Consider the following 10,876-nt stretch of genomic DNA (forward strand, 5'->3'; position numbering starts at 1 on the left):
TCCATAATCTCTACATGGCCTCACGCTGGTCCTAGCAGTCTTCAGATTGTCTAGTGCAGTGGTTCTCAAATTTCAGTGTTCCTTGGAATCTCCTGAAGGACTGTTAGAATAAAGACTGCAGAACCCCAACCTCAGAAATTCTAATTCATTAGTTACAGAGTGGGGTTCATGACTGTGTGATTCTAACAATGTCCCAGGTGATGCCGATACTGTTGGTCTAGAAACTCACTTTGAGCATCACAGGTCTACCATGACTACGTTACTTCTATGCACTTTAAATGCCCTCAGTTGCAAAATGCTATGAGAACGTAAGCATCTGATACAAGCAAATGCTGGTTTCCTTTCATATTAAAGGTTTTCATAAAAGAAAAAAAAAAAGGAGAGAGGAAGATCTTATTAAATGTTATTCATTAACCATAATACCTGATTTTCATTAAACTACCTGATTCTTATTACTCCTGGGGTAGGTGTGCAAATGCTTATTTCCATAGATGCACCAATACATTACTTTTCCCATATTATAATTTACATTCCTGTTTTTCTGTACTATTTTCAATATAGTGGCCTGATTTATAGCAGAAATTGTTAAAATGTCATAACCAATGTTTACACTTGAAATTGTTAAAACGCCATATTCAATACACTAAGAGGGCTCAATAAATTTAAACTGAATCGCTAATTATGTATTAAATTCATAATATCCCTGTTGTCACTACTGAAACAATTCAATACACACATTTTTTTAAAAGAATTACAACTACTTATAATAATATCATCAGGGAGCTATGAATTTGCTATTCATCTGTTTTAGTATTAGGTTTAATATTTGGGCCAATACACCATGGATCTAAAAGACACTACACACATCAAGAGAGTAACATATACCTAGGCTTTTTATGTTTGATGTTCCAATTTGTTTAGACGTGGATGGATCTAGAGACTGTCATACAGAGTGAAGTAAGTCAGAAAGAGAAAAACAAATATCGTATATTAATGCATTTATGCGGAACCTAGAAATATGGTACAGATGAGCCAGTTTGCAGGGCAGAAGTTGAGACACAGATGTAGAGAATGGACATATGGACACCAAGGGGGGAAAACTGCGGTGAGGTGGGGATGGTGGTGTGCTGAATTGGGCGATTGGGATTGACATGTATACACTGATGTGTATAAAACTGATGCCTAATAAGAACCTGCAGTATAAAAAAACAAACAAAACAACTACTACTGAACTTTCATTGGGTTATTTGTATGGAAATATGTTAATATAAATGTTTCAGACATTACATGAAATTTCTAAAAATCTTATATTTGTATTTGTATGGAAATATGTATGGAAATATGTTAATATAAATGTTTCAGACATTATATGAAATTTCTAAAAATCTTATATTTGTATTTGTATGGAAATATGTATGGAAATATGTTAATATAAATGTTTCAGACATTACATGAAATTTCTAAAAATCTTATATGTTCTGGTATAATGTTATAAGTAATAATCCTAGTTATTACTTTAAAATGTATATCTCAGAAATAACTAATTTTCTTGTCAACTGCATTATTATGAACTTTCATCAAATCTTTAACCGTGGTCATTTTTAAGTCTTTTGTCATTTACAGACAGTTCTGGGTGTACTCTGATGATTTTGCAAATATGTTCCTATAAAAGGGTTTCATCTTCAAGAAATTCATGGAAAAGACTCTGACAAGTACAGGTTTCTGGTAACTGACTGTACTGCTGAACTGAATGAATAAGCATTTTCAGAACTCTAATGAAAAACTGATGAACTCATAAAAGTGCTAACAAAAGATCAAGATGAAAAAAAAAATTAATTACATGGGACTGAGTGAACTGATGAGGATGAGTATAATTTTTGTGACTTTCTGTCTGAATTTAAAAAAAAAAAAAATCCCACAAGGACTCAGAGGCAAAGAATATACAAATCAATTTTCACTGCAAAGTAAAGGAGCTGTTACAGTGGAGGATTACTGGACTGAATGTCAATATTATGACATAGTATGAGTGTGTTTCACGTTTGGTAATTGCAATCATTGTTGCTTTTGTTGTGGTCATCCATGTACAATGCTTGGTGTCAGTCTATTTATCTCTTGTAAAAATAAAATACAGTGTGTGTGTGTGAAAAAAAAAAAAATCACCACCTTTTGTGTTCATTTTCTATAAAGGATTTTTTTTTGACAGAAGTGCCTCTTTCTATGCTGGCAGCTTCCAAGTAACTGCACCATGGTAAGAACTACATCATTTAATGAATATTCATGTCAAAGAGATATTTATAACATTGTTCGTCATTGTTCCTTTACCCTTTCCCAACACACACTTTGAGAATTATAATTAATTCTTGAAATTCTAAAGGAACTACCTTCAACTCTTATGCTAGGCTTTTTTTTTTTTTTTTGACATCTTTATTGGAGTATAATTGCTTTACCATGTTGTGTTTGTTTCTGCTGTATAACAAAGTGAATCAGCTATATGTATACATATATCCCCATATCTCCTCCCTCTGAAAAGACAACCCTCAGAATGGGAGAAAATATTTGCAAATGGAGCAACTGACAAAGGCTTAATCTCCAAAATTTACAAGCAGCTCATGCAGCTCAATATCAAAAGAAAAAACAACCCAATCCCAAAATGGGCAGAAGACCTAAATAGACATTTCTCCAAAGAAGATATACAGATTGGCAACAAACACATGAAAGGATGCTCAACATCATTAATCATTAGAGAAATGCAAATCAAAACTACAATGAGGTATCACCTCACACCAGTCAGAATAGCCATCAACAAAAAATCTACAAACAATAAATGCTGGAGAGGGTGTGGAGAAAAGGGAACCCTCTTGCACTGTGGGTGGGAATGTAAATTGATACAGCCACTATGGAGGTTCCTTAAAAACCTAAAAATAGAACTACCATATGATCCAGCAATCCTACTACTGGGCATATGCCCTGAGAAAACCATAATTCACAAAGAGTCAAGTACTACAATGTTCATTGCAGCTCTGTATACTAGGCTTTAAAACACATTTTTAAACAACAGACCTTCAAATTAAAGAGGAAAAGAAATTAGAAATAAGTACTTGTGGGAGGAAATCACATCAGGACCCAAGGTAAAATAATACAAGAAAGAAAGTTGATAGTTAAAAGCAGTATAATACTTTACTTAAGTAAAAACAGAAACAAAAACATAAGATTAATAGATAACATTAATACAAAAATATAAGCTCTTTAGAGGTAAGGATTTTTGTCTTTTTGTTTATTGATATGTCCCCTGTTTCTAGAATACTTAGTGCAGAGTAGAAGTCCAGAATGTTTGTTGAATAAATGAATGATTGGATAAATGCATGAATGTGTGTGATGCAGAAATCGACCATGGTTCTCACAGTCATACAAAACACATCTATGATCCTGTGTGTACTCAGGACTGCCAATCTGGAATGAGCAAATGGTTCAGATTCCAGCACAATATGCTAGATTCTTAATATAAAAGTGAGAAATAAAAAAATCTTGGTGTTCAAATGTCCATTGTCTAGCATGGAAAAGCCAGATGTACAAATAGCTTTGGTACAACGGGATGAGTGAAAAAAGTTATATATAAGGGTTATTGGGCCACAGAGTGGTTGAAAAAGCTACCAAAAAATGATAACATTTGAGGACTACCTAAAAAGATAAGTGAGAGGACAAAGCAGTACCATACTCAAAGCAAAGTTACAAAAATATCAAAGTTTACACTGTTTTTGGAGAATAACTTTTAACTGTAATCTGTAGCAAGAAATATATATATATATATATATATATATATAGTATACTTAACTGAAACAAGTTTTATGAAGTAATACCTTTATTCATTTTATGTATTTGATATTTTCTATTCTATTTTTTTTTAATGCTGGTGAAGGTGTATTAAATCAATTTCAAGATCCATTTGAAAAACATTGGGTTTGCACATTGAATAGATGTGGTGAGTAGACCACTGGCACGCAAACACAAAGAACACTCTGCCGGCACAGCTCCAATTCTTCTCCCATCCGGGTGGTTAGCTGCTGAGATGCAATGCTTAGAGAAGGACTATGATCTGGTCCTCTTCTTACTCAAAACAACTCAGTGCGGTAGAAAAGACGAGTAAACAAAGTGCTCTCTGTATCAAGCCAGAGTGCAGGAAAGGGAAGTGCCACAGGCCATTTTCTCTCTAATCTGGACATAAAATTAGGGCTTGCCATTATTCTATCTAAAAGGGTTATGAGAGTTTGGAAAGGAAATCATCTCACATCTGGGATTATCCTAAATTTGATCTATATCTGGATTTATCTCAGAGTTTACCAGAGTCAAATTGTCACACTGCACTACAAAAAGCAAAACTCTCTTCTCCTTCCCCTGTGAATAACGATTTAATTGTTTCCACAACAGGCTTCACTGAAGACTATTAAACACTCTATACATGTCAGGCTCTGTTCTAGTGCTAGGAACTACAATAGTGGGGAAACAAAAGTCCAAGTCTCCTGGAGTTTATATTTTACAAAAAACAAATAGACAAATTACGTACACTCAGCTAATAATAAAAGCTATGAAGGAAATAAACAGTGTCTTGAGTTAGAAAATAGTATTTAAAGTAGCCAGGGAAGGACCTTCTTAGGCAGTAATATTTAAGTTGAGGCCTGACAGATGAGGAGCCACTGAAGTGAAGTGCTAAGAAGAAAAACAGTTTTCCAGGTCCTGGAAGAGCATATGTAAAGGCCTGTATATCTTGAGCCCAAGAGGGAGCTGGGAAGAGAAGTATGAGATAAGATGGGAAGTTACTTGAAGTTACTGGATTGTTTTAGTAACTGGAAGAAGTTACTGGAGAATGACATGGTCCAATTTAGATTTTTAAAAACTCATTCTTGTAGCTCTGTGGAGAATGGATTAGACAGGAGTATGATTAGAAGTTGAGAGATCTCTTAGGAGACTGATTTCCATACAAGTAAAAACGGGAAATTAGACTAGTGTGTAGGCAGTGGATAAGGAGAAAAGAAGATGGACTCAGATATATTTTGGAAGTAGAACTAACAAAACTTATATTCAGATATTTCTTAAAAAATACCACAAGTCAGTGAATTGGAAATAGGGTAGAGGAGTCAATGCATTTAAAAGAGGGAGGAAAAGATTTTGAGGACAGAAAGAATGGGAGAAGTATACACTAATTAACAGCCTAGAAGTAATATATTGAAGCAGTCACATTTTCAACTCTAATCCCATGTCCTGCTCTGGGCCTCTATTTTCTTAAAACAAGATATCAAACTGGGCAGAGAGGAAATGCTCTGAGGATTTTTAGCCTTAAATGGTTGAGCCCAGGCCACCGAAAAAAGATAATTTACCCAATGAAAATAATGGAGCAAGATTTAACTAAAATCATTACGAACATTTCTCACTCTGGCTGCACAAATTCCCGGGGTAGCTTTTAAAACTGTATGCGCAAGCTCCACTGGAGTGGTTCTGATTTAATTAGTTTGAAGTGGGACACAGGCATAGGTATTTTTTAAAAGCTCCACAGAGGATTCTTATGAGCAGCCAGAAAGCCCTGAGTTAGAAGTACAGCTGAGGATGTCAGGTCAATCAGCCTATTTCATTCAATGACAGATTAATAGAGAGAATGGGGTGAAGGAACTTTTCCCCCAGATAAGGAAAACAGGCTCATTTGTTTAAAAGACATAGTTTGAGACTACAAGAAAATAAAAGTCAATTTTCTTCGTGTGATTTTTTTAAGCTGGGAGAAAATTTTTTCTCACCTTACTTATGAAGAACACAGACACCCATATAGACATCACATGTATTTTAAAATGTATTTTATTTCTACTATGAACAACCAAGAGGGAAGAGATTAACAGCTGATAGTTGACTGAAAGGAAAATGAAAGAGGAAGAGGGGAGTACCAATCTCTCCCAGACAAGGAGATACACAGGAAAAAATGAGTTGAAGCAGAGAAGTGATCACAGGGGATGAAGGATTCAGTTACCTCTGGGGGAAAAAAAATAATTGGTTACCAGAATACACCTGGCAATGGGTTTCACTGTATCACACCACTGTTGCTTTTCAACTGCTCCTTGGTTTGAACCTTTCCAAGATTTAACTCTTGAATGAGCCACAGAATTACCAGAGCAGGACTAAGAGCCAAGTAACCATTCTGCTAAAATAGAGACCAGAGACTTAATTTTTCAACTGCATTGAAGATTCTTTGTTGCTGGTGAATGGGTAACTGCAGGCAAGAGTAGTTATATAGCTTGCCCTAATCATTCCATTAATTTGTGGTCTCACTGGAATCCGAACCAGGGTTTTACACTGTTGGGTTTTTACTTTGTTCCATTTACACCTTTGCATCCTAACTCCCCTGAAAACTTTGTTCCATTTACACCTTTGCATCCTAACTCCCCTGAAAACAGAGAAGAAAAACATGTAGTGCAATTTCCAAATCTCCACGTTTGGAGAGCTCTAAGAGTTGCAACTGTCCAGATGAGGCGGTAGTGTATGAACGGTGCCGCCCAGATAATTCTGTGTAATAAAAAATCTGGGAGTTGAGTAGACATGACAAAACATGGATTTATTAGTTTTAAGTGGGCGTGTCCACTTCAGGAAGGGAGTGAAAGCAAAAGAGAATCGAGGATCTAAGGGAAGGAGGAGGAACGTAAAGAATCATAGAATATGGGTGCGGGGTGGTGGGAGAGGGATTCCACGACACCAAAGCAGCAGGTAAAAGAGCAGAGTACAGCTCAGAGAAATCTGGCGGGCACTGGCCCGGTGCCCCGCCAGAAGCGGGCGGCACGAGCGCGCACTACAAATACCAGAAGCCCCAGCTTCCCAGAGCTCGCGCCTCGTCGCGCAACGCACGCCGGGAGCCGGCCCGAGCCGCCAAGATGTCGCAGCCCAAGAGAAGAAAGCTTGAGTCGGGGGGGCGGCGGCGAAGGAGGGGAGGGAACTGAAGAGGAAGATGGCGGAGAGCTGGAGGTGGCCCTGCCACGACCCCGGAGGACTAGGCGGGAGCGGGACCAGCTGTACTACCAGTGCTACTCGGATGTATCGGTCCACGAGGAGATGATTGCCGACCGCGTCCGCACCGATGCCTACCGCCTGGGCATCCTGCGGAACTGGGCAGCGCTGCGGGGCAAGACCGTGCTGGACGTGGGCGCGGGCACCGGCATTCTCAGCATCTTCTGTGCCCAGGCCGGGGCCCGGCGCGTGTACGCGGTGGAGGCCAGCGACATCTGGCAACAGGCCCGGGAAGTGGTGCGGCTCAACGGGCTGGAGGACCGAGTGCACGTCCTGCCGGGGCCGGTGGAGACGGTGGAGTTGCCGGAGCAGGTGGATGCCATCGTGAGCGAGTGGATGGGCTGCGGACTCCTGCACGAGTCCATGCTGAGCTCTGTGCTCCACGCGCGGACCAAGTGGCTGAAGGAGGGCGGTCTGCTACTGCCGGCTTCCGCCGAGCTGTTCGTGGCGCCCATCAGCGACCAGATGCTGGAGTTGCGCCTAAGCTTCTGGAGCCAGATGAAGCAGCTCTACGGTGTGGACATGAGCTGCCTGGAGAGCTTCGCCACGCGCTGCCTCATGGGCCACTCAGAAATCGTGGTGCAAGGCCTGTCCGGCGAGGATGTGCTGGCCCGGCCGCAGTGCTTTGCTCAGCTGGAGCTGGCCCGCGCCGGCCTGGAGCAGGAGCTGGAGGCGGGGGTGGGTGGGCGCTTCCGCTTCAGCTGCTACGGCTCGGCTCACATGCACGGCTTTGCCATCTGGTTCCAGGTGACCTTCCCCGGAGGGGACTCGGAGAAACCCCTGGTGCTGTCCACCTCGCCTTTTCACCCAGTCACGCACTGGAAGCAGGCACTCCTCTACCTGAACGAGCCTGTGCAAGTGGAGCAAGATACGGACGTTTCCGGAGAGATCACGCTGCTGCCCTCCCAGGACAACCACCGTCACCTACGCGTGCTGCTGCGCTACAAAGTGGGCGACCAGGAGGAAAAGACCAAAGACTTTGCCATGGAGGACTGAGCGTGGCCTTCTCTCCCAGCTACCTCCAGAGGCGGCCAGACCTGCGCGGTAGAGGCGGAGGGGGGTCGGAGGAGAAAGGGAAATCTCACGTGCAAGTAGGGGACATTATCTTCCGTCTCCCTTTCCCCTTAGGGCTCCTGGGGAGGGAGAATAACTTCAGTCTCCCTTCGAGGAGATTCTTCTGGCGATATTTATTAAAAAGTGATTTCGATCCCCCTCAACAACCGAAACAGCGTGTTTATTAATGGCCCTTTAAGCCTCAAAAGCACGTGGTACCAAGCACTTGTATTTCTTTTGTTTCATGCAAAAAAGGGGGAAAAAAGGAAGAAAATGTCAGTTTGTGAAGGCTCCATGCACATCCCAGACACCTCACACCCTAAGTCTAAAACCAGGGAGGGGGTAAAGGGGTTTATAATTAGACTCCAGAAATCTCCCATATGACTAATATCTCTCCAGAGCCATATTCCCTCCCTTCCCAGGTGCCTCTAGGCTACGGTATTTCTTTCTCATTGTTTTTTTAAATAAATTTTACTACTGGTAACGTGGGAGAGGAGAATGAGGACAAAGTTTAAATAGCACTTACTACTTCCTTAGGGTGCTAGAGTTGATGAACACCTTACTCCATTAAGTGAAGTTTTATTTAACTTAATGGAGTAAGGTGTTCATCAACTTTAGCACCCTAAGGAATTGTACAGCACACCTAAGAAATCTAGAAGGTACATTTAGGAGAAAAAGACCTGAAAGATGGTGAAGTAGTATGGATGTTTTAATTGTCTTTACTCTTAAGATTTAACCAAGAAAATGTTCCATAATAAAATTTTTGTGTACTTCTTTAAAATAAGCTGATACAGGAGGTTTCTTCTGATCCTGACCCAAGGGCTTATTTATCATCATGGGTGAATTATTTAAGCTTACTAAATTACGGAAAATATTTTCTCAGCTAGAAAATTAAACTCCCTCATTCAGAGGGATCATGTGATTTGGCCTACTTTGATCAAGTGAAAGTTTTTTAGTGTTTTTTGGGGTTTTTTTTCTTTTTAGCTCAGCTGAATGTGAAAGTTGTGAATTTAGGAAAATCATTTGTAATGAAGTGTGAATCATGTTATCAAATTTATTTTACCCATGTTTCCCTCCTTATCTCTGTGGCAAATAAAACATTGGCATTCGCTCTATTTTTATAGATGAAGTAAGTCTTGTGTACTGTTTGAGTTATAGATTTCACCTTTTTTAATATTGTTCTTAAAAACCGTGTTACAGCCCCTACAGAATATAGCTTAAGGATAATTCAACTATGCTTAATGTATGGTTTCTTCATACTAGTAGCTTTTGTATGCTAATAGAAAACAGGTGTGAAAAACTGGTCTTCTGAAGTACTCTAACGTAGTTGTGTTATTTTAACTGAGTTTTTTCCTTTATTCATTGCTTATTAAAATATTCAAGTATTACAACTAATTTTCTAAAATTTGGTATCAACACATGAGATCTACCATTATGAAGGGAAACATACATGTACAAAATCATCAACTTTACAAGATCCTTGAATAGCAAGTAATACATTTATAGTTGTCACCATGTTGATGTTAGGATAGTCAGCTCATGTAAATGGTACAGTCGTAGCAAGCTAGGCCTGGTTTAAGCTAGAGGTATAAATTACTTATGTTAGGGTCAACTGTATTTTAAGTTGAACATTTATTTAGCATTTTAGTGTACAGTTTTGAGTAGATTTCTGGTGTTTGTTTTAACTTCCTATAACAATCCCTTTGCTGTATGGGTACAGTATTGCCAGTATAAGCACACAAAGGGAACACCAGTTAAAACTTTGGGTAACAGTAGAAGTAAAAGGTAAGTATTTCATAATTACACAGAATTTAAAATTCTTATTGTTACTGTTTGCCCAAAGTAAGATGGATTATCATAAAAATACAGCTAAAGCCATTAGTCATGTGGCAACATAGCAGAGTGGTTAAAATCTTGGACTCTGGAGCCAGACAGCTTATGCTGGAATCTAGGCTCCACCACTCTGTGTGACCGGGCAAAATACTTAACCTCTGTTTCTTCTCCAGTGCTGCCATGCAAATGGTGTAACAATCATACCTGCCCTATAGAAATGTGAGGATACCATGAGTTAATACATGCAAGCACATAGTGCCTGGTACATAATAAGATCTCAATAACTTCTTGCTGTTGTAATTGCAGAAAAGTAATATGCAAACCTGGAGCAGCTGGACACATAGAAAATGTGATACAGAATAAATTAGTCAACATTTTGATTTTTTTACAGGTGTTGTTTGACAGTACGAGCATGGCCGTATATGACGAGCAATGTATGACACTGGACACCAGATGATCCAAAGGAGCCTAAACCCTGAAGTGAGGATTCTTCCAGAAGGATGAGGTTGTGAGATGCACCAACACTCAGGCACTGTCCAAGCTCTGTATGAACTGGTACTGATTGCTTAGGGTCATTTGGGTCACAGGAGGAAACTACCAGCCCTAAGGAGAGAAAAACATGGTGAAGTCCTACCTGCTTTCCTCAAAGAGCTTACATTTATTTAGCACTGTGAAACTTTCCAGATATTTTCATTAACTCACTGGACCAATGGACATTTTATTCAGTATACAATATAATAGTCATTGTGATAAGTGCTTAGGATATAAACCAGTAAAACATAGTTTCTCCTTCAAATAGGTATGTTCACAGGATAAACCAGAAAGTAAAATAAACAAAAAATAATGGGCAAAAGACTGGATGGTGTAGGTGTTAGGGAGGGCAGGTAATTCTCTTCACCTTACATACTAGGAAAAAAGAGTTACACAGATTTTGAAGGATTTAGCCTTAGGT

General features: G+C 39.6%; 1 protein-coding gene across 1 annotated transcript; it reads left to right on the forward strand.

The window, feature by feature from the left end:
- Positions 1-6,850: 6,850 nt before the first annotated feature.
- Positions 6,851-9,214, forward strand: PRMT6 (protein arginine methyltransferase 6). The gene is given in 2 exon segments (XM_036833487.1): positions 6,851-6,938; positions 6,940-9,214. Coding segments are annotated over 2 exon segments (1,128 nt in total). The 5' UTR covers positions 6,851-6,905; the 3' UTR covers positions 8,035-9,214.
- The last annotated feature ends 1,662 nt before the right edge of the window (positions 9,215-10,876 follow it).

The sequence above is a fragment of the Balaenoptera musculus genome, chromosome 1 (assembly GCF_009873245.2).
Source record: "Balaenoptera musculus isolate JJ_BM4_2016_0621 chromosome 1, mBalMus1.pri.v3, whole genome shotgun sequence".
NCBI lineage: Eukaryota > Metazoa > Chordata > Mammalia > Artiodactyla > Balaenopteridae > Balaenoptera > Balaenoptera musculus.